At 32.6% G+C, this 24,282-nt stretch overlaps 4 protein-coding genes and 1 long non-coding RNA gene across 5 annotated transcripts; 2 read left to right on the top strand and 3 right to left on the bottom strand.

Annotated features, from left to right (window-relative positions):
• Positions 1-1,606: 1,606 nt before the first annotated feature.
• LOC123712005 (probable DNA-directed RNA polymerase subunit delta) lies at positions 1,607-2,678 on the bottom strand. The gene is made up of 2 exons (XM_045664906.1): positions 2,600-2,678; positions 1,607-2,435 (listed from the first exon to the last, which is right to left on the bottom strand). The coding sequence occupies exons 1-2, from the start codon at positions 2,612-2,614 to the stop codon at positions 2,214-2,216; spliced, it is 237 nt and encodes a 78-aa protein (XP_045520862.1). The 5' UTR covers positions 2,615-2,678; the 3' UTR covers positions 1,607-2,213.
• A 5,824-nt stretch (positions 2,679-8,502) lies between these two features.
• On the top strand, positions 8,503-9,530 carry LOC123712249 (60S ribosomal protein L35). Its single transcript, XM_045665257.1, has 3 exons — positions 8,503-8,589; positions 8,823-8,959; positions 9,280-9,530. The coding sequence occupies exons 1-3, from the start codon at positions 8,587-8,589 to the stop codon at positions 9,509-9,511; spliced, it is 372 nt and encodes a 123-aa protein (XP_045521213.1). The 5' UTR covers positions 8,503-8,586; the 3' UTR covers positions 9,512-9,530.
• A 12-nt stretch (positions 9,531-9,542) lies between these two features.
• Positions 9,543-11,797, bottom strand: LOC123712248 (GDP-fucose protein O-fucosyltransferase 1). The gene is made up of 4 exons (XM_045665255.1): positions 10,985-11,797; positions 10,396-10,848; positions 10,042-10,327; positions 9,543-9,946 (listed from the first exon to the last, which is right to left on the bottom strand). Exons 1-4 carry the CDS (start codon positions 11,094-11,096, stop codon positions 9,646-9,648), a joined length of 1,152 nt encoding a protein of 383 aa, XP_045521211.1. The 5' UTR covers positions 11,097-11,797; the 3' UTR covers positions 9,543-9,645.
• Positions 11,798-18,503: 6,706 nt separating this feature from the next.
• Positions 18,504-20,592, top strand: LOC123711881 (WD repeat-containing protein 55 homolog). Its single transcript, XM_045664729.1, has 5 exons — positions 18,504-18,707; positions 18,776-19,086; positions 19,461-19,578; positions 19,680-19,848; positions 20,020-20,592. Exons 1-5 carry the CDS (start codon positions 18,587-18,589, stop codon positions 20,516-20,518), a joined length of 1,218 nt encoding a protein of 405 aa, XP_045520685.1. The 5' UTR covers positions 18,504-18,586; the 3' UTR covers positions 20,519-20,592.
• Positions 20,593-23,659: 3,067 nt separating this feature from the next.
• LOC123711882 lies at positions 23,660-24,179 on the bottom strand. Its single transcript, XR_006754013.1, has 2 exons — positions 23,830-24,179; positions 23,660-23,729 (listed from the first exon to the last, which is right to left on the bottom strand). It is a non-coding gene; the product is annotated as an uncharacterized LOC123711882 (long non-coding RNA).
• Between the last annotated feature and the right edge of the window lie 103 nt (positions 24,180-24,282).

Here is a 24,282-nt window from a genome sequence, read left to right as displayed (position 1 = left end):
TCTTCTCAACGAATTATTAGGAAGTTTTATTTTAACCAAATAAGGACCAATCAACATAAACCAAAATACCCTAAAGAGGTAAGTCAAGTAAGTTCTTAGTTTTAACTTTTATGTTACTATTTAGAGTTTGATAGGTTAGTTGCTATTGTTACATCTAACAGTATTTTTAAGTAATTTACAGCAGTTGTACTGTACTTGTAAGAAACAATCAATTCCATTTATCGTGACCTGCACTCCATAGCTACCTATATAATATATGAGTAACGTGGGATCATCTGTTCCTTGTGGGGCCTCAATCGCCGGATACATTGCAATTGATGAACAGCAACGCTTGGAGCCAAAAATATTGGATAAACTGTTATTTTTAAAAAGTTTAAATTTGAGGCATTGGGAAAATCGGCAAGCCTAGGCTTCGTCAATAGTAGCTTAATCAATAGTGTATGTAGGAAGTCGAAAACTAAATTTGAATGAAAATGACAATGCGTGACGACAGCCCTAGGCCTAAAAGGCGTGAGTCGGGTGTCTAGCCATATCACTACCGAAAAGTATTCTAGATACACTATCGCTGTATTGTCGAAAACACGTCGTTTGCAGCCAAGAGACATGTTACTACACTACCGCAAAGTCGACAGCGTAGCTCCATGCTGCTGTTTCTCTGGATCAAATGTATTCCTAATGTCACATTTAAAACCTAATAAAAGTTAAAACTTCACAAAAAAAAATTAAATTTCCTATAGCAAGCTGCAGAATGGACAACATGGACATGGTCGGACAATGGACAAGGTCGGTTTTTTTTGGATTTAAGTGAAAATTCTCGAAAGGTGCAAAGTGGGATAATGTATGAATTTAAATAAAGTTAAAAATAACTATGGTTTGTTTTAGATTCTCTTATAAATTAAAGGTTATATAAACAGATACAATATTTCGAACCTGCATAATCGCGATATACAACAATGAGAAGTACTCATACTTTTATATTTTTAGGATTTGATCTCACAACAACCAATCTGCGAAATGAAGAATGAACATATTTAGTCACCGCTTTAAAGAAACAAAATTAATAGTATTGCGGATTGAGTGGAAATAAAGAGTGAGAAGAAGATTGATTAGCAGTTGATAAAGTCCAAGGTATTAAAAAAAATCTGGAAAAAAACAGACTAATGACACTGAAATTTGTGTTTGATTAAAGCTTTACGGTTTGGTGTTTGTGCTTGCATGTTTTCAATGTCAATATGAGTGCAGATTTTGTGTTGATATCATCAAATAACTTTAGTTTTTTTTAGTAATTTGCTACTAGTGTGAACTGTCTCTGTTGATGTATTAAATATTTAATAATTATATTGATCCAATAAATTCAATTTCAGTTTAACCCTTCTTTGCATGATTTTTTGAAAATAAATCAGGGTGATGTAATTAATGCTCTTGATTAAAGGAAAAATATTTAAAAAAATCCTAATGTAAATAAAAATATGTATTATGTAAAAAACAATATGATGGAAATTTACATCATCATGCATTGTCACATATTTGGCTCAGTACTAAATAAATAAAAAAATATTGTTTACTCAATCTTCTTGATTCTTTATGATAATTTAAAAAACAATTATTATTTTTATTTAAGCACAAATTGACGCCACATTTACTACACGAAATTGTGGAATAGCCTTTACATTTGGGAAATTTGCACCGGAGTGACCCACCTACTGTTGGCCAATGTTCAGCACCATCTTTTCTTATGTCTTTTGGAGGTGGTGGTGCTGGAGAACCTTTTCTTTTTTTTTTGATAGTAATTCCTCTTCTAGTGAACTGGTACTAGGACAACCTCTTTTAGCGTCTTTGGTGGGTCCTCTGTTGCATAGCACAAAGGCCAATTCATTTCTGAATTGGCCCATTGTAAGTAGACTCTTTTTGGGTTCACCTCTTTCTTGAGCATTTTTTTTATATATAATCCAAGAGTTTATAATAGCTAGATCAAATAAATGATAAAATATACACAAGTACCACTTTTTAAACCTTATTGTTATATGATTTCTGCCCAAAAAGCTAGGTGTGATAGACCACCTGAAGCAGTAGAACTCCCCAAGAAAGTAATTTTATCTGTGTCATACACCAGATTCCTTTTTTTCCAAATCAAGCTTCTTTTGTCAAATGAAAAACTGGATGAAGACTGCATGCAAATTAGATGAAGTTGATGGGTGAGACGGTTCTTGATCTTATGCTTCTACAAGAGGAGGATCAATGTCAGCAGTTTCATCCACATCATCCACATCATCCCCATCATCATCATCGTCGTTCTCCTCCTGCAACACTCTTATAACTTCAACAGAATCGCGGTTTTCATCATCGGAATCTTGGTCATCGAGGTCATCTTCTGAGAGCCAACCGCCTTGTAACTTACTAAGATAATCTTCAATATCTCTTTCATTCAAGTTTCCCTAAAAAACAACATAAAATAAACATTTACAAAAAAATGATTGCCATACATTACAAGTGAAATTACTGCATAGAGATGTAAATTTCCATCACATAGTTTTGAGAAATTTATTCACAGTGTTTTGATATAAATTGTACATAAAACAACAAAAACATGAAAACAAACCTTATTTCCACTCATTTTCACTTTTACTGTATGTTATATATCCGTTTATTTCCATAAAACAAACTAAAATCTCGCTCCTTTTTTCCTGTCACAACAAACAGCGGAATGACAAGTTCTAGGCCTGGTAATTGACAGTGATGTTTGCTATTTTTTGACAACTGCGTTTTGTTGTACGCAATAGTCGCTTAAAATGTTTCCAGCAACAACAAATTTACAGTACAAGGGTTTTGAGTACCTTTTTTTGTTGACTAAATATTATGATTGAAATTTCCCTCACCATGCAAAGAAGGGTTAAGTTAAGTAGTCATTTACAAAAGTTGATTGTTTAAAACAACCTAAAACCTACTTAAAACTCAATGCCAGAGGGCTCGCAAGTGCGTCTATAATACAATTTGTTCATTGGTGATCTCTACGGCAACGCAATACCTGAGCTGAATCTCACTATCGGACGTCAAGGCAGAATACAAAATTATCTTCCGTATCACCTTAACGTCCAACGTTCCACAACTGAGCGTTTTCTAAGGCTGCTTTTACCACGCACCACCGCTATGCGGAACCAGCTACCTACTAAGGTATCTCCGAATCAATTTGACTCAGGGTCCTTCAAGAAAAGAGGGTACCAATACTTCAAAGGCCGGCAACGCACTTAAGAGCTCTCTGGTCGGCTCCATGGCTGTATCACTTAACATCAGATGAGCCTCCTGCCCATTTGCCTGCTATTACATTAAAAAAACTGAAATTAGATTTAAAGTTATACATAAACAGAGGCAATTCAATTGTGGGGACAACTGTCGACGTGTGAAAATTATGAGTCGCGAGTCAGTTGTCTCCGGGCCCCGTTGCGCTTAGGCGAGTGTTAAGCAATAAATATAGTCACGTAATTACTCGTTTAATTTAATTCCGGCCCATAAGGAGATGACTCAACATTGGTGACCCCGACGAACCCAGACCCCTGATGTATTAAAAATCAAGTGACATTAGTGAACTTCAGTGGACAAATTAAGTGCCAATTTTGATGATGAATCCGGTACCAGAACTTTCATCTCAGACTGCCGCCCAGCAGGGGCCATCGCAATTCAAGCCGGAGTTTAGTGATGTGTCGACAATTTCTGTGACTAGCCATAACGGAAACTAAAGATATGGATAATCTGGCCACTGTGGCTGACAAAATCATGGAGACTTCGCAGCAGCCACAGATTTTTAAGTTATCCTTGCCTCAACCTATTAGAGGGGACGATAAGATTTTCGCTGAAATTGCGAAACTGAGCGTTAGGTTAGCTAACTTAGAGAGATCTCGCTGCACTTCGCGGAGGAGAGACTCCAGTAGTTTTCGTCAACGTTCCCGATCTCGCAATCATAGCCAGACCCGTCGCAGCCCTCAGAGCGAGGATTGGCTCTGTTTCTACCACTTTCGTTTCAAGGAGCGCGCCAACAAGTGTGTGCAGCCCTGTTCCGGGAAGAAGGGAAACTAGAATGTGCGCAGGTATATGAGGCGGATATCTGTGCTGTTTCCCCAACGCATCGCCTACGTGTTATGGACTACAATAGTGGTTACAATTTTTTAGTAGACACAGGTGCGAATGTTTCTGTTCTTCCGGTAAGAAAACGTTCTTGTAATAATTATTCTAAGTTATGCGATTACAAACTATACGCAGCTAACGGTACCGAAATTCGAACCTTCGGTGTTAAGTCACTAGAGCTCAATTTGCGTTTACATCGTCCGTACCGCTGGGATTTTATCGTAGCCGAGGTAAAACAGCCAATTCTCGGTGCCGATTTTTTAAGCGCATATAGTTTGTTAGTGGATGTAAGGTCACGCAAGTTGATAGATAAGGTGACTAATTTAAATATTTCAGCATCTATTGTGAATTGTAACTTAGCTTCTGTGACCACTATTGACAAAAGTCATCCATACTGGGATGTAATTTGTAAATACCCAGATATTACTAGACCTGTTAATTATAAGAATAGTCCTAAGCATAATGTGTATCACTACATCGAAACTACAGGTTCTCCAGTTCACGTTCGTGCTCGACAACTTCCGCCAGATAAGTACAAACGTGTAAGGGAAGAATTCAAGGTAATGCAGGAGATGGGGATATGCCGCCCATCGAAAAGCCCATGGTCTAGTCCACTGCACGTAGTTCCTAAGAAAAATGGCGAGATTAGGCCATGCGGAGACTATAAGCGATTAAAAGCAATAACGAAGCCGGATCGTTATCCCGTGCCGCGTTTACACGATTTTGCTTATCTGTTGGATGGTAAGACGATTTTTACTCGACTTGACGTTATTAGAGCTTACCATTGCATACCTATTTTCCCGGATGACATTGAAAAGACAGCGATCACGACACCCTTTGGACTTTTTGAATTTCCAATGATGACTTTCGGTTTACGTAACGCAAGTCAAACTTATCAACGGTTTATGGACCATTCGGTACTTCAAGGTTTTGATTTTTTATTTACTTTTGTCGACGACGTAATCATAGCTTCGGAGTCAGTAGAACAACATAAAGAACATTTAGACAAAGTTTTTGAACGTTTTAGTCAATTCGGTTTATCTATTAATCTCAGTTAATGTTGTTTGGAAAATCAGAAATTGAATTTTTAGGGCATACAGTATGTAAGAATGGCATTCGACCTTTGGACAGCAAAATCGAAATTATTAAAAATTATCCTAAGCCTAAAACGATTGATGAGTTACGTCGTTTCTTAGGAATGGTTAATTTTTATCGTTCTCACATTCCCAACGCAGTTAGGTATCAAATAGTTTTAAATAAATATTTACGTGGTGCGAAGAAAAAAGACAAAACACCCATTGTGTGGACATTCGGTGCCGACGAAGCTTTTGATCGGTGCAAGGCGTGTTTACAAGAAGCGGTCACTTTGTCCGCCCCACGTTGCGAGGTTCCAATTTCATTAATGACTGATGCTTAAAATTCTTGCGTTAGAGCAGTTTTACAACAATATGTAGATAATAAGTGGAAACCGTTAGGTTATTTTTCGCAAAAAATTTCAGATGCTCAAACCAAGTATTCCACTTATGATCGCGAATTACTAGCAATTTACTTAGCGATTCGTCATTTTAAAGATTTAATAGAAGGCCGTAAGTTACATATTTACACAGATCATAAGCCCTTAATTTACGCTTTTAAAAAAACGAGGTGCGAAAAAGAAACACCTAGACGCATAAGACAGCTAGCATTCATTAGCGAGTATACTACCGACATTAGACATATTACAGGTTCCGAAAATGTAGTAGCAGATTCCTTATCACGCATAGAGACAATACACTGTCCTACCTCTATTAATTATGAGGAGTTGGCAGACGCTCAAGGTGGGGATGAGGAGCTCTCACACATCATCAACGATGTTAATAGACGAACTCAATTCAAGAAAATAGTTATGCCCATGTGTAGCAAACCTATTTTCTGTGAAATATCGACAAACATCATTAGGCCGTACTTACCTAAGCATTTTCGTAGATTAGCTTTTGACACAATACATAATTTAGGACATCCAGGCATACGCTCATCTAGAAAAATGGTGTCTAGTAAAAAATTTTGGCCATGTATGAATCGTGACATTGGGATTTGGTCTAAGAACTGTTTAGCATGTCAACGCACTAAAGTAGTTAGACACACTAATTCAGCCGTGCAAGCCTTTCCAACTTGTGGAAGATTTGAACACGTGCACATAGATCTCGTTGGACCTCTTCCAATAACGTCAGAAGGATTCAGGTATTGCCTGACTATGATCGACAGACGCACTCATTGGCCGGAAGCATTTCCTCTTAAGGATATTACCGCGGAAACTGTAGCCAAGTATGTGTATGATGGTTGGATATCGCGTTTCGGTTGTCCTTTAAGGATAAGCGATCAGGGACGCCAGTTTGAGAGCGACTTATTTGCTAAGCTTATGGTGTTGCTAGGTATCAATAATATCCGAACAACTCCATATCACCCACAAAGCAATGGCGCCATAGAAAGGTGGCATAGATGTTTAAAAGTTTCATTAACAGCGCGTTTAATTCAAAAATCATCATCCTGGGTTGACGAATTATCAACCGTATTGTTAGGTCTTAGAGCAGCTATTCGAACGGACAGTAAACTTAGTGCAGCCGAGATGACGTACGGTCAAACACTTCGCCTGCCGTCCGATATTTTTAATAAGGAGGAAATCACAACAGGTGATGATTTCACCTACGTTCAAAAGTTGCGTGACATTTTGAACAGTTTTAGACCTGATCACAAGTCTCATAGTAATTCGTCATTTTTTGTTCATTCTGATCTGAAAGACTGTGAATATGTTTTCGTTCGTAACGAGGTACATAAACCATTAAAGCCAACGTATGATGGTCCGTACCGTGTGTTGAGTCGTAAATCTAAGGTGTATAAAGTTGAGTTTCCTAACAGAAATGTTCAAATATCTATTGACCGATTGAAACCAGCATATTTCTTATCGAATTCAAGTGCGACAGTTAAACATGACGACGAACATGACACCGACTTACGGACTACGACTACTACTACTACTTACCGACACGCTCAGGTCGTGTTACGCGGAGACCTGTACGTTTTGCTGATGTTAAGTTTTAAGTGCCGTTGTATCAAAATATGTTTAAGCAATCGAATAACATTTTTATTATTATTTTTTGTGAAACTACTAGATATTTACGTTATGTTTTATACACATTTTTTGTACCCATATTATAGTTATTTCTACATGCATTTTTACACTTATTCATTTTTGTGTAAACAGAAAAGATTAAAACATGTTTATTATGTAATTTTTTTTAAGAAGGGGGATGTTGTGGGGACAACTGTCGACGTGTGAAAATTATGAGTCGCGAGTCAGTTGTCTCCGGGCCCCGTTGCGCTTAGACGAGTGTTAAGCAATAAATATAGTCACGTAATTACTCGTTTAATTTAATTCCGGCCCATAAGGATCAATGACTCAACACAATCATGTAGCAAATCACTTATGAAAAGTAGACATATTCAATAATATTAACTCAAAATCTACATTAAAATTGATATTAAAAATGTTCAAGCAGAAACACCAAACTCAAAACATTCACAAACACTAATTATAGTGTTCACACTAGTCTGTGTTTTATTTCTAAATATTGTACTTATTATTGTGTAAATTTCTGAGAGAATGTGAAACAAACCATAGTTAATTTTAACATAGGTAACTTTAATTTCATATATTGTTTTTTGCACCTTTCCATAAATTCTACTCAAATTGAAAATTGTTCCAACCTTGCTGCATTCTTAGGTCTATTTTGCAGCTTCCTGATGCAAATTTACAATAATGTTGTAAAGCTTTTACTTTTATTTGGTTTATAAAAGTGAGATTATTAGATTATATAAAGTGAGATAATATGACCGAATAAATTGCTGCAAACAGCAGCTCGCTGCCACGCTGTCGACTTTACGCTAGTATAGTAGCATGTCTCTTGGCTGCGAACGAAGCGTTTTCGACAATACAATTACGGCGGTCACTACCGTATACTACATTCACTTATGTAGTATACTTCTCGGTATCAATATGGGTAGACCCCTTGATCACTGGACTTTATCTCAAGCTTATTTATTATTACTTTATTCCATTGTTCCATTAGCCTTAGTAACAGGTTTTTTTAAATTTTTTGATGTTGTTACTCTTGTTTAAAAACTATCTGCTACGCTACTAATAAAATCTTATAAATGTGCTTATGATCTTATTATTTCTCTTCTAAACTCTTATCATATTATATAAAGTTCTCCTACTGCCCCTTATAACACTGCTTCGAGTGTAAATAACCAACTACTCAGATTCGTAAAAACCTACAATATTATTCTGTGAAAAAAATAAGTTGTTGACAATTAACTTCTATTGTGTTTATTGTCAAAACTAACGATTTGAAGTTTCTTATACGGCTCGTGGCTTGTTAAGTCTTGACATTTCTTTTGTGTCAAAACATTGTGGCTTAAAGTCTCAAAATGGTTAGCTTTTAGAAATTTTTAATCTAAAATTTATAATATAATCATAAAATGTTTATAGCGTGTCCAAAAAATAATTAAGTTATCTTTATATATTCGTTTTAATTTTGTAAATATTTTTAGAGAATATTATTCACTATGACATTTGGTAGCAGCGAATTGTTGCAGCTTACCATATTCTCGTGAATGATCCATTTGAATATATGAATTGTATTATAAGTAATGTCTTATTTTAGGGTAAAGTTAAGTGTTCTGAACTTCGTACGAAGGACAAGAAGGAGCTTTTTAAACAACTTGAAGAGTTAAAGACAGAATTAACAAATCTACGAGTTGCTAAAGTCACTGGTGGTGTAGCCTCAAAACTGTCCAAAATGTAAGTTTCCAGACAATATAGTAGACTATGTGTGTTTCGCGTAAATTCGGCCAGAGTGATGTCCCTTAAGCACTGTTAGGATTTGAAATAAGTACATTCAATGAAACCAACTCATTTGCTTTATTACATCAGTGTTACCTTTTGTTAGAATAATTTTCAATTTAATATGATTTGTTTGGTACTTATAAGGTTCACTTTATTATTCTTTAAAGTAACATGGGTTTTTGTATTCGGATCTCATAATTTAATCCAACTTTTTATATTTTAAGACCGTCACTACTTATATTTAGAGAATTTATTCCCTATTTTTAATGTTTCAGACGTGTTGTACGTAAGGCAATTGCACGAGTTTACATTGTTTACCACCAAAAAATGAAGGTTAATCTTCGCAACCACTATAAGAACAAGAAGTACAAGCCTCTAGACCTCAGGCCCAAGAAGACCCGTGCTATGCGTAAGGCTCTCACAAAACATGAAGCCAAGTTAAAAACAAGGAAAGAAATTAGAAAGAAGTCTCTTTTCCCTCCTAGAGTTTACGCCGTTAAGGCTTAAATAAATAACTTCTATTATATTATGAGTTTTATTGATCATTTGACATTTAATTCTAGACTCAAATATTATTTAACTAAAATTTACTAACTAATGTGTTTTAGTTCTCAATAAAGTAAGTTTAAGTCTTAATTCAGTTATAGTTCGTCATGTTTATACTTCTTTCTACTAGGAAAAGACCAAAATTCAGATGGAAGGCCACTGACATCTCTATCTCTCTTTACAAATGCAGAAAATGAAGATACACAATTACCAATAAAATAATTAGCCTTGCCTAAGATAACTAGATCTAAGTGTGGATCACTGTTGTTAAATTTAGTAACAGTAACATGAAAGTCCTTTAATGATTTCTTCAACTCTTCTATCATATGGTTGGAATCTGATGCAACAAAAACATACTTTATGTCTGGAAACTTTTTTAGTGCCCTCTTGACTTGTCTGAAAGTGAAAGTGAGAAGTTAATAAAAAAATGATAAGATTTCACTAAGCATTATTCATTAACATTATTATAAAAATGTGTTGTCATAACTTACTTCAGCATTTCAACCTTAGTGGGAAGGCACATTGATGATGTCAAGGTTCCTTTCTCATTTTTATAACCAACACATTGAGGTGCTGCAAACAATGTTTGGCTATCTTTGACATGCTCACAGGCTCTTACCCAATCTTGACCATTTCTTAAATGAAGGCCTAAGAAACCACCACCATTCATATTTTCTTTGATGAATAACTTAGCTTTGTCCAACATTTGGACATTCCATTTAAGGTATTTTTGTAAATGTACATTTTCTGCCTGAACAGGAAAACTAGCTGGTGCACCTAAAAATATCTAAACTTAATAAATGTTTTTTTCAAGAGTTAACAAAAAAAAAAACTTTTTGGTATACCTGTAAAAGCTAACACAGGCCATTCTTGTGGTCTGTACTTAATAATCCACCGTTGTACAATAATTTCATTATATGCATCATAATGTAATGGTCCATAAAATTCAGAACCACTAAACTCTATATTAAAAGTGTCCCAAAAGGGCCCAAATGGATTGCCTGACTTTGCATTGCAACTTTTTTTATAATCCCCAATTCTAGGAGTGTAGCAAAAGGATATTCTTTTGTCTTGGGGCCAAATGTTTGGGGCTAATTCTTGCATAAATGTTTCCATTGTCACAATTTTGTTGTAAACAGTTAATGGCTTTATATCAAAGTAGGTGTCAAAAGGGACTTGAATTGATTTCACTTCTCCATATCTGTATTCCACCCATGGAGGAAGAATTAATGTTCTATTAAGGGCTTTACTAAATGCTAGTGCTCCTAAAAAATGATCAGCTTGGTTTCCAAATCTACCTAAAAATATTTATTTAAAATAAAGTTAACATCAGTTAAAATTTAATTATGACCTATTAAATTTTGTTTTTTATATTCTCCCTAATAAGGAGTAAGAAATGTATTATCATTAAGACATAATCCTTTAACAACTTACCCATGCAGGGACAATAGGCAATGTATCCACTTACATCGTAACAATAACTTATATTAAATATTTTTACTAGAATTACTAAGCAATTAAGGATATTATATTGAATGAAACCCATTATGGATGTTAAAAGTTTTATATTTACATTATTTTGAAACTATGATTTCTGCCCTAACTAATTCTTGTTTGAATGTTTATTACAATTTTAAAAGTTTTTGTCCGAAACCGTTGAAATATAACGTTGGCGAATTATCTGTGGAATAATATAACGTTGGCGAATGATTTATACGTTGGAAAACCTGAGGGTCTAGCCATATTGATACCGAAAAGTTTTCTACACTACAGCGTTTGTGTCATTGTACTGTCGAAAACGCTTCATTCACAGCCAAGAGACCTGATTGATACTACACTTACGCTAAGTCGACAACGTAGCGGCGAGCTGCGGTTTGCACTTTATTCCGTCATATTATTATCCATTTATTCCGTTATATATACTGATTAAATATTTCTTATGTCACATTTATAAACCTATTGTAAATTTACAGCAAGGTTGAAACAATTTTCAATTCAAGTGGAATTTATGGAAAGGTGCAAAGTGGCATAATATATGAATTTTATTGCATGTGAAAAATGGTTTGTTTCATCTTCTCTCAGAAATTTAAGGTTATTAATAGCTTAAATGTTTTGAACCTGTATAATCGCGATATTTAATCATATTTTATATTTTTAGGCTTTTTTCTCACAACAACTAATCTGCATAATGAAAAAGCAACATATATACCGCTACCGCTTTGAAAAAACAATAGAAATACTACTGCGGATTGATAAATAAAGATGGATTAGCTGAAGTTGCTGAAGTCCAAGGAATAAAAAAAAACAGACTAGTGTCAACACTGACTAGTGTTTGATTAAAGCTATAATTTTGTTCGGTTTTAATTGGGTATGGCGTTTATGCATGAATATTTACTATGTCAATTTGAATGCAGATTTTGAGTTAATATCATAGAATAAGTCTAGTTTTTATAAGTGATTTGCTACTACTATGAATTGTCACTCATTACGTATACAAATAAATTCAATTTCAGTTTAACTTAGTAGTCATTTATAAAAGTTGATTGTTTAAAACTTATTTCTACTTTTAAAAGTGAGAATTGTAAAGCAAGTTCTGAAATGAAATGAAATGAAAAAGTGATTAATTAAGATTATAAAATAAAAACTTAGTCTGGTATGAAATAATGACCCTTAATAAATATTTGATGCGATATTGGTGCTAAAACATCTAATAGGTATAAATATAAGTTTGATGCTGATTTTAAGTTAATGTTTATTTAAGTTAACTTTTGTTTATATCAGTGATTTTCTACTAGTTAATATGTTTACCTGTTTAAGGGAAGAATTAATAAAAATTGTATGTTATGTTTTTGACAGTTTTATTTTCGATAATTGCATTAATTGACCTATGTCTTTAGTATGAAAAGCTATTGAAGTGGTACCTGTAATAAGTTCTAAGTTTAAGAATATTCTATAATGATTGGATTATATAAGGATTGGATTTATATTAAGCATACAGATGGTGAAACAAAAATGTTATCTCTTGAGGTTATGTTACTTAACCGACCATTATTTCTTACTCCACTCCTTTTATTTTTACATTAATAATAAAATACAGATGTCCCTCATATTATAAAGAACTGATATAGAATCATATACTTCATCCCTCATCATTACTTTCATTTTCAGGTACCTAATATAACTCTTAATTTGTCCATTGGTGCTTTCTGTTCATACTTTTAGCTATTATCTTCATTTTTTCTAAAAAAGAAAATATTTATTTACTTTGGATTTTGATTGAATAAAAAACTGACAAACTTGTGTAAGGCCGTTTGTCCACCACCACCGTCAGTAGGAAGTTCAGTAGGTAACTTTAATATTAAAAGTCTTTACTTTATTCTTATCTTAAAATATACATAATTTGTCACTTTGTAGCTTATTGTCAATTAAAGTTTTTAATAACCAAACAATGTCAATAATTCCTAAGGCTCTGAAATTCATACTTCTTATTCATTAACAATATTATTATAAATTTCTCTAAATAATAAAGAAAATGTCTGCTTATCATTACTTAGCATTTTTCACTAGATTTTATATTTAAGTTCATGAAGCATACATCCACTTGATTTAATAATTTTATATCATTAGCTTCTAAAATAACGACAATAATATGTTTAGAACTTCTAATTAAGTCCATTAGTGAATGTTCCATCATTTTACTTAATGATTATAATCAATACACTTAAATTATATAAAGTATACAAAAAACAAGTATCTTAAACTTACACGCTTATAATGTATTTGTTTAAAATAAAAGAACTAAATACATACAATATGAAATATGTATATCAATATTAGATATCCAATACAACTATTATGTGCGAAATTCAGAAAACTATAATAGAATAGAATAGAAAGAAATAAATATTTACCTGTACTAATTTGCTGATGTTTATGATATTATCAAATTTATTTTCATATAAATATAAACAAAAACTAAACAATACTAACTCTAGTTTAGATCATTATAATTTTAAGATAACGTTTAACATATCAAGATTAACGGAAAATTAATTACAATAATTTAATAACTTTAAAAAAACGGTAACTGTGTTTTTAAAACGGTAGCTGTTAAATATGGCGATTCTTGTGCTGAATTATTGCAAACATCAGCTTTTGAGATCACGCAAAAGCATGGCGGATAAACGCCGTTTTTTCTAACTGCCGAATCATTCATTGGCCGTTGACTACCGAAAAGCGTGAGCGTTAATGTGTCTTTTCGTAGCACTGTCATGGCGTCGCTTATTGTATCCTGACTCACACCTTTTGGGCCTAGGCTACCGACGGTCGACACGACCTGTCATTTTCATACATAGTTTTCGACTTACACTACATACACTACTGTTACGACATCTGTCTAAGTTGTAAAGTGCAGACGTATATTAAAAAATATAGAAATGTATATAGAGCATTTCTATATTTTTATGCCACTCTTTTATAAAATGTTCAATAATATTTTGATATACTCGGAAATTCTTTATAGCTTATTATTAATTATTTTTTACAGTAGAATCGTTGTAATTTGTTGTATTTATGTATATAATTTTTGGGATAGTAACAAAATGAAGAGGTAAGAAAAATATGAAGTTGTTGTGTATATAATGCGCATTTAGGCAACAGTTGTTACAAAATCATTCATTTAATAAAATTCAGGTTGAGTAAGCGTAAAGTAATTTCCATGCTAAAATAAAAGTTCTTAATGAAAACACAAAATAACGTGTTACATAAGCTGAAAATTTATTATAATTACACTAATTAAGGTTTTCATTATGTAACAAATATATTCTTAAGTTTTCAGACTTTTAATAAATCGGTTTCAAATTTCTTCTTTTCTTTCTTTTACTTTTTCTTCAGTCTATAAACTTTTCTTAAAAACTTTAAGATCAGCTGTTTATAGGTGTCTGATATGACTTTGTGCTTTATCAATATAATTTTTAAATGTTTCTGAAAATATACTTCTTCTTCTCGTCTTTTTTACGAATTTAATAATTGCGTAGTAGATATTTCAGTCGACATTCCTGTTCGTATACCTTCCGAAGTCGATAATGACTCAGATGAGATGGTGACTGCATCAGCTGCTGAATTTGTGCTCCCGCTACTTGCTGTTTCTTCAAATTTTTTTTAGTGCTTTTTTTCTCTCTACTTTTGTCTTTGTAATTGTTTTCTGTCTGTTTCAGTCAATTTTGACATCTTTTATATTATATTCATATTTGGGTTTTATTCTTTCTTAATTCTTTTTATTTCCGTGGGTTTTAGTTTAATCTTTCTCTATAAAGTTTTTTCTGCCGGGGAGAATGGCATATTCTTGTAGACATATGTTGTTGACTTGACTTGTTTGGCATATGAATTTTAAGTATGCTTAAGCACACTTAAAATTCATAACAAAAAGGAAGATTGTTTGGGGAACTTTTTCTGAGACAAGATGTATAGATCATTTTTATAAATATTTTATATTTAATGCATGCTGCTTAATCTCCGATGATGAAAAATTAACCAAGTGAGTCATATAGATGCAAAGGCAGCATCATCCAATTTTATCATGATTTTTTTAAATTAAACAGGATTAGGTATTTTTTTCCCAATAAAAGGTGAAAAACAACACGATGGAGTGTTTTACTACCCCGTGTGACAAAAATTCTAGTAGAAAAAAGCAAGCTGACCCCGATAAATGGAAGAGAAATGAGGCTAAAAAAATGCGGTAAGTTATAGTGTGATTCAACGTTTTTGATCCTAATAATGTTTTTTAAATGACAAAGAAGAGCTTCTTAATTCGATTTGTGTTTTAGTGTAATATTGTTGTGATGTCTTTCTGATGATTTAAAAAAAAAAAAAAAACTATTCAGAAAATCTATTTTTGAAATCAGTCTAAAAATTCCCCTGGGTGGGCTTCTTTTAAATATATCTAAATCGGTTCAGTGTTTTTTAGAAAAATCAACAAATACCAAAAATAAGGAAATTTGGCTCTATTATTGTCTTTTGTTAACATGGCTATTACACATTAAGAAAACACTTTTTAATGTAGTTTAGTCGATACCAACTCCAGGGAAATAAATACACATAACATAAATTTCTCTACAGCTGTGATACTTTTGACATTCAACACTTTTTGTCTTCAGTCACCGTGACCACGCACGCTGTAAGCACGCGAAACGTCGAAAAAAATTAAATTTAAAATTATGATAAGTTTATAATAATAATACATAGCTTCAATCCGTTTAAAAAGTGTTTTCTTAAATTTGGCTCTTGCAATTATTGAAGTCGTTTGTTACTAATTTCGTTGTAGTTTTGTTATTATTGTTGACACCTGATATTTTTTTGTAATTAAGCTGGGCTGTGTGAATCTAATTTGATTAGAGGAATTTAATGTAGGTACTACAAATGGAATTGCAGTGGATATTGTAGAATTTTATTTATATTATTTAATTTAATTGTTTTAGGTATTCTGCGAAGACTCTACCAAAAAGGTTGCTATGTCAGCACAAGAAAGGTTTTGGCTGTATGGCACTAACTTTTTCTGATTTGAAGCGATTTTTTGATAATTTTTATGCAGACCCAGACAAGCATAAACAGGATGCATATATTTTAAAACATTGCACACCTTGCAAGGTATCGCGTCGCCGTCCTACTGCATCAAAATATGCAAATAAAAATTTTCAAACAAAATTTTACATTTATAGCGAAATGCTAAAAAAAAAGTGAGAGTGTGTCAACGATATTTTTTAACAGTATTACAAATTACAAAGTACAGAGTTCAATCTGTAATGAAAAAAGAGGAGGTGATCGTACTGCAATGAAATATGCGGCAAAAAGAGAAGCTATTATCAATTTTATCAACACGATACCATGCCAAGAACCACATTACTGTAGAGGAAACACTAAAAGGTTGTATTTGCCGTCAGAATTATCAATATATAAGTTACACAAAGAATATAATTTGAAAGTTGATGATGACCTGAAAGTGAAGAAGTCTTATTTCAGGCATGTATTCAATACAAAATATAACCTTTCATTTGGAACTCCGCGTACCGATGTTTGTGCAACTTGTATAAAATTCAACGAACAAATGAAAAGTGAGCAAGACACTAGTAAATAAAAATATTTAATGGTAGCCCAAAGGCTACACAAATTAAGAGCGAAAGCTTTTTTCGAAAAAGTTAGTTCGATAGTAGAGGAATCTTCAAAAAGCAAATTGCCGAAAATTTGTACCCCAAAGTTGCAAATGAAATTGCATCAGCCCTTTATCACAGGCTTAAAAATTCAGACCTGTCATCTATAGAAACAGTAAGACTTGTCGCAGATGGATGCGCAGGTCAAAATAAAAATACTATCATGTTGGGAATGTTGTCGAAATGGCTGACTGAAGCTCCGCAAAACGTCAAGAAAGTTGAGCTTGTTTTTCCTGTTGTCGGACATTCATATATACCACCTGACAGGGTCTTTGCCCAAATAGAAAAACAAGTGAGAAAACAGGAAGTGATTAGCGGTCCTAAAAATTAAACCGAAATAATTTCGAAATTTAGTACCGTTACCGCCTTAGGAACTGACTTTGAAGTTATCGATTGGAAGACAGCTTCACAGGAAGTCTTCAAGCCTGTCGGTAGTTGGCATTTTCGATTCAAGCTCTGCAAACGTTTACGTTTTAAAACGTTCTAAAAGGCCTGGAAACGTTATGATTGAAGGTCATCTATACTACAAAACAGATGATGGAGTTTTGAAAAACGTTTGTCAAAGGAATAAAACTACATCCATGATAAATCCAAGAAAGATTAATGGTTCAAATAAAATAACGGATAGTAAGAAAAAAGATTTATTAACATTGCTTAGAAGCCATTGGGGAAATGATTGGTAGCAAAATGGACACTTGTCATTCTTTGTAGCGTTACTAGAAAGTAACAACCAACATGAAGATGAAGAAAATGAAGACAAAGAGTGTGATTTAGAGTGTGAAGAATATCAGGAAGTGGATGATTTGCATGTTTAATAACACAATTTTAATCAATTTAATTATAGGTAGTAAGCTACATAGATCCGCCAAATAAATAAAAACAATTTATAATTATAGTAGTTTTATTTCATTCCTTCCTATACCTCTTCTCAATATATTATGTGGGTTTCAAGACATAAATCCGTCCATTATTCTGAGTACTAACCCAGAAAGTAGTCATTATAATAAATCTACTTTACTGTGCCAATATGTATTTTCTTGCGTGCCCAATCAAAAATCCACTGATTTTTAATTTAGAATAATGATTTAAGTTTATAATGTGATTTATCGGTATGATATCCCTTAAATACACTAAACTCCTGACGTATGCACCTGTGGTATGTACTCTACACCAAAAGTATCAAGATTATTCAGTCTAATTATGATGTAAAATCTATGGTTGCAAATGCAGCAACATCCTAGAGATTTGGCTGCAAAGGTAACAATATCTACGAGTTAGGGGCAGAAACAGAAACATCCAAAACAAACTTCCAGTTTTTAGACAGAATATGATATTACTGTAAAATCGTAAATTTTGCTTTTAATAATCACATGATTCTCTAAATTTGTAAGTTAAAAATAGCATCATATATAGTTATATTACTGCTTTAAAACTAAAAATTTGTTTACTGCCATTTTGTTAAAACTGGATGTTGCTACCTTTGCTTCTATATGACTCAAGTGTAAAATCTCGGTAAAGTTAACAGATAAATATTTAAGTATGGGACATATACGTTTATATACATGGAAAATGAATTAATAAAATATATATAATTTGTCTGCAACAAAGAAATTTATATATTTGTTTTTAAGGAAAACTATTTCCATTTAATGACAAAATATACAAAAAAAAGTTTTTAGCTGTCTAATACTCTGTGGGACATGACAGTTATATAGACATTGGCAAGAAAGGTTATTCTGTGGTTTCAAATACTTTTGAACGATATGTGATATAAATAAAGAATTATTCTATTTGTTTTTTGGGTAAAATATATTTCTTAAAGGACAAAAATATGACAATGGGATTTAAAGAATTTGATAAAGATTCTGATGATTCAGACAGCGATAGTATGAATTATAACAGTGATGAATTATCTACAGAAGAGGAGATCGAAGATGATGTATTCGCAAATGGTTAGGAAAATTCAGTGTGCTCTTCATATTCTAATAGTTTTATTAAAAACCAATATATGCTATTTTAGATGAAGCAAAGAATGACGGAGAGGATTCAAATAGTACCGATGATGAAGATGAGGTAGTAAGAGCTATTAAAGCTGAAAAAAGTAAACCAAGGGATCATCCACCAACTATAAACACATCTGACTTCATTGTAGATATTTGTTTCCATCCTTGTAGAAATTTAATTGCATTGGCTAATATAGTTGGAGATATTTTGTTATATGAATACAACAATGATGAAACAAAACTAGTTAACAGTTTAGAATTACATATGGAAGCCTGTAGAGATGTAGAGTTTGATAATGAAGGCAGTGTTATGTATTCTACAGCTAAGGTAATTATGCTTTGTTTAATTTTATCTCATACATCATGTTATTCACGTTAACAGTTACTTAATAAACAGATTTCATCAAGATTTAAATTAGGTAACCAATCCAAAAATAAAATTGCTTCATGCCTTCTGAAAACAATTAGTTAATGTACTGGGATTTAAATTGTATATTTCAGTTGCACTGTTCTTTAGATATATAAATATTATTCTGTAGAGAATTTAATAGATGGCTGTTGTTTCCTGAATGGGAGTAGAAGATATGTCAGGTATGGTATTTTTAGATTGTGTGTTCTCTACTTAATTTGTGTAGTTTGTACACTAGTGTAATTAATCCCAGTTAATATCATAGTACTTTTTTTTATATTTACCAATTTTAGGACAAAGTAATTATGGCGACTGATGTTGAAACTGGAAAATTAAAACAATGTTATGAGAAAGCTCATGATGATTCAGTGTATAAGCTGTTTAGTCTAGATATCAATAGATTTGTTACAGGTAATTTTAAGTTATGGTGACAAATTATTAGAAAATATATCAGAACTCAATATTTAATAAATAGTTAAATAACATATATTTTTTAAAATCTTTCATTATAGGCGATGATGCTGGCATAGTGAAACTTTGGGATTTGCGTAAAAAAGATCCCATTTTCACCTTGAAAATTGGAGAGGATTATATATCTGATATAATAACTAATGAAGCACAAAAGTATTTAGTTTGTGCTGGTGGAGATGGAACATTAACATCTATAGATCTTAAAGCAAGGTAATGGGCATTGCTTTTTTATGTAGTAAATAACTATCAGCCATAAGATATTTAATTAAATTTTTTTAAATAATTAGATATTTTTTTCTATAAGTTTTTTCATATTCTGTTGTATATTTAGGCAAATTTTATTATATACTCTAATAGAATGTTACTTGGAACTTTTTTTAGCAAAATTTACACTGCTTCTGAGCAGTATGAGGCGGAATTAACTTGTCTTGGTTTATTCCGCTCTGAGACAAAATTACTTGTAGGAACATCAGTTGGAAAATTCTATTTATTTAACTGGAAACAATTTGGTTATCATAGTGACGAATATGTTGGACAGAAACATTCAATTCAATGCATGATTCCAATAACACAAAACATTGTTGTATCATCAGGAGAAGATGGTATAATAAGAGCTGCGCATATGTTTCCTCAAAGGCAACTAGGAATTGTTGGTCAACACACACTTCCAGTAGAGTGCTTGGATATAAGCCATGATGGCCAATATATTGCATCAAGTTCACATAATGATGATATAAAATTTTGGAATATATCTTACTTTGAATCAATTGATTCTCTAATAAATGTTAATGAAAAGCAAAATAAAAGGAAAGATATGAGTAATAATTTGCCCTCAAGTACTGTTAAGAATGCTTCTGATTTTTTTTCAGGATTGTTATAAAATTGTAAGGTGCAGAACCTATTTAATATAGGGCAATTTGGTTTGAAATAAATACAACCTTTTTTGTATAACTTCATAATTATTTTATTTGTTCTATTCAACTACAATTAAGTACTTATAAGATTTGACTATAGCATCTTTATACTAGAGAACATATTTCTTATACGGTATAGAGGGTGCTACTAAAAATACAGCTATTAAATGTCATCAGTCAATGAACTTACCTTATCTAAATTTTATACTTATTCATTTTTAAATTTCATCATGTGAATTTTCAACTTTCTGGAAGGGTAGACTTATCATCCCCATTTTGGAAAGGCTAATTTACTACCTTTTCTATCCAAGGTACATGAATGCCTCACACATGAGCAACTAATATAAATGATTTCCTAATCTGAAATTACATACTTAATCCACTTTAGTCTGGGTTTTGTCTAAAGTGGATTTTGCCATAGCACCACTACGCCGCTGGTCAGAATCGCCATCGCTAATGATATTCGCGAAGGCATGGAAAACAAACAACTCACAATTCTCACACTGTTACTACTGGGGTTGTTAAGGTCTCTAAATATTTCATCACACGCAGGGCATCGTACTTTCTCCTATTATCTTTGCTATCTATATTAATTCCTTAACTTTCCGTTTTTATATGATTTTCAATTATATGCCGATGATCTTCAAATCGACGTCCAATCAATCATCAATTAGCTTCAGCAAGCCATACAATTATTGTAGATAATATGAGCAGGCAAAGATAGTTGACAGGAGTAAATATTTTAGTCTTAGCAAAGTTGTTATTACTGGCAGCCCTTATTTCACGCCGATAATCGATTGGGCCAGGTTATCTCATATATGTATCGACAATGTGACAATAAATTTCAGCCGTACAGTAAGCAATTTGGGGTTCTTATTTAATTTATTCTGGGAGTAGCATGTTAAAGAAGTTAGCTGCACATTGTATGGTGCCTCCAGTATCCTTCGACGTCTTAGTTATTTTCTTCCCTTTAGCAATTTAGGCCTAAACGCGGAATTGCTTATTAAATTGAATCGTCTCCAAAAATTTTCAATCCATTTTATATTCGGCACAAGAAAGTACGACTACATCTCTGAGTTTCGAAAACGGCTAGGCTGGTTACCCATACGTTAGCGACGTGATGCTCACGTTCTTTATCTCTTATATTCTATCCTGTCCAATCCTAAAACACCTTCCTAACTCAAAAACTATTTCAAAATTTTGAGCTTGCGCTCTTTCCGAAAGCTATATCTTTGAAATCCCACCTTATAACTCTTCTTCTCTCAGTGAATCTCTGGAATTCACGTTCCCATCTGCTTAGCTCCTTCTCTTTCTTTCTTTAAATCTTTAGTGTGAAAGCATCATCTGTCCACATTGTACTAACTTTTGTGCTAACTGATCTGAAATTATCGTGATTCATGTGCACTTTTTCTTTTTCATATGTCCCTCACCTTTTACTATTATTACATGTTTTAATTGCTTTGCTTTGTACTATTAGTTTCCATTCATAATTTAATTTTGTCTAAATAACTATATGTCTTAAGTAGTTTTGCACTTCTTGCGCTCTCCTCATCTATTTTTTTTTCACAGTGGTTGCCTAGAAGAGATCGCTCGAACTCGTTGCCCTTGAATAATTTTATTTGTTCTATATTTCTGTATACTTGCAATGAAGTGTTTTTATATAAATAATATTTTTAATTTTTAAACATTGTTTGAAAATGTGCCATATATGTTGGTCCCGTAGTTTGGCTAATAAAAGAAGATAACGAAAAAGCGCGGCATATTAAAAAAAAATATGTATGGTATCCCTTAAATTAAAAATCCCTTATGGTAAAAGTTTGATATATGTTGTGGATTAAACTTACTTGATATTATTTTTTACATTGATTGTAACTGTATTTCTATGAAATAAAATACTATATGTATTTAGTCTTTTACTATTGATACTTAAAATGAGTAGCATTGCAAGGAAAACTAAAACTATATTTATTATAAAACACACATTTATTCAGAATAATCAAAATCAGAATCCAAAAAATCAATATGCATGCATAGATTCATCAGTCATTGCTGTTATCACTGTCTTTCACATTGATTATGAAACTTTCTAAATGTTCCTCTGTAGGTAATTTATAATTATTTTCCAAATGTACAACTGATCAGTTATTTTCTTCCACTCTTCTGCTGTTACATTATCAAATGACTCTTTAATCACTTGTTCTAACTGCTCTGTAGTCAATTTAATATTTTTATTTGCTAATCTATATTTTGCCAGACTCCATACCAGCTCAATGGCAATTAGATCACAATGGTATGGAGGTAGTCTCAATACCTCATGCCCATTGTGCTTTAAAATTTGATCAGCTTCATATATTGGCTCTGGTTTATACCGTTTTACTAGATATAGTAGTTCTGCTTTCGTATGGTATACTCTTTAAATTGAATATTATTTAATGTAAGCCATTCTGTGTCCAAGTTTGCGATTCTGTGTTGTAGGTTGTATTTACTATAACCTCATGGTAACTGGTGTTGTCCATAACAATTACACTTGGCTCATTTAAATTGGGTAGCTTTTCTTCTAACCATTTATTGAAGTTGGCAGCATTCATATCATGGTGATAATCAGCCATTTTTGATTTGCTAAATACTAATAATGAGTTTGGCACAGGACCTTTCTCCGATCCTGCTTGTACAATTATGTACCTTTTTCCAGATGAAATATTTTTAATAGCACCACTTGAAGAAGGACCTTGCCACGATTTTTTGTGCTTGTAGTTTTTATGGACATAAGTTTCAACTAAATAAATTATTGGCTTTCTTTCTGCATGTTTCAATGATATAGATCATAAATAGTAATGTCTCCAGGCAGATATGTCATTGCACTTAATTAACAAAGAATGTTTTTTTTTTCTTGAATTCACAGCCAGCAATATTCTGCAAAGAGTCTCCCGACATCCAGTAAATCCTATGATTTCTCTAATTCCAGAAAAAGTGTTCTCAATGTTGGAACTTGTTTTCTAACAATATAAAATTCATTAATTTTGTTCAGAATAGCATCCATGTCAGAATTGAGAATGTGAGAAATTGACACTTGAGACACTGTTGGTTTATGAGGTAGTTTTTTTCCAGGTGTACTCCAGACACCTTGATTTGTTGCCCCTTCTTTTTTTATTCTGTGTATTGATATTACACTTACACCTGGAAAAAACAATGAAAACGTTATTACCACACACATTTTTTTTCTATTTTTCACATACTGGTTCTGGGATTTTATTCTATCTTTCTGCTATGAGCTTACCAATAGTTCTCTACTATTGCATCCACTCCTTCTACATCCTCCAGATTTCCTGCGAAAGAAACGAAATATTCCATCATATAAAACAAAGTTTAGGCTATTATACCTGTTAATTATTCCGAAAAAATATATAATAGAAATAAAAATGAGTCATTGCATGAAGTATTAAGACAATAAATCATACTAAACCAAGAAATTCAACACCATACGTAAACAATGTTCTTTTTGGTAGAATTCAGCTTCTTTTTCTTGGAATTTGGATATCATGCAGAACAATATCTCTCGAACTCCATAGTTTTACTCATATTTAAACACGTAAATTAATACATAAGAACAAAGTAAACCAACACGAATGTTTGACAAGAACCATATTGAGAAATTGACAATGACATTCTGTGCTGCCATCCGAAAGTTTTCAAAATCTCTTTCATTAGCCAGACTATACGATCGTATTGT

The sequence above is a fragment of the Pieris brassicae genome, chromosome 7 (assembly GCF_905147105.1).
Source record: "Pieris brassicae chromosome 7, ilPieBrab1.1, whole genome shotgun sequence".
Taxonomy (NCBI): Eukaryota; Metazoa; Arthropoda; class Insecta; order Lepidoptera; family Pieridae; genus Pieris; species Pieris brassicae.
Note: the sequence above shows the minus strand (reverse complement) of the source record. Positions and strands in the feature narration are given on the sequence as shown.

Bases quoted from the DNA above. Each gene is read 5' to 3' on its own strand.
- LOC123711881 (XM_045664729.1), top strand. From the start codon at position 18,587: ATGACAATGGGATTTAAAGAATTTGATAAAGATTCTGATGATTCAGAC. The intron at 18,708-18,775 runs GTTAGGAAAATT...ATGCTATTTTAG, and splicing joins AGATGATGTATTCGCAAATG to ATGAAGCAAAGAATGACGGA. The intron at 19,087-19,460 runs GTAATTATGCTT...TACCAATTTTAG, and splicing joins TTATGTATTCTACAGCTAAG to GACAAAGTAATTATGGCGAC.
- LOC123712249 (XM_045665257.1), top strand. The intron at 8,960-9,279 runs GTAAGTTTCCAG...TTAATGTTTCAG, and splicing joins GCCTCAAAACTGTCCAAAAT to ACGTGTTGTACGTAAGGCAA.
- LOC123712248 (XM_045665255.1), bottom strand. From the start codon at position 11,096: ATGGGTTTCATTCAATATAATATCCTTAATTGCTTAGTAATTCTAGTA. The intron at 10,849-10,984 runs GTAAGTTGTTAA...AAATATTTTTAG, and splicing joins TGCCTATTGTCCCTGCATGG to GTAGATTTGGAAACCAAGCT. The intron at 9,947-10,041 runs GTAAGTTATGAC...TTTCACTTTCAG, and splicing joins ACTAAGGTTGAAATGCTGAA to ACAAGTCAAGAGGGCACTAA.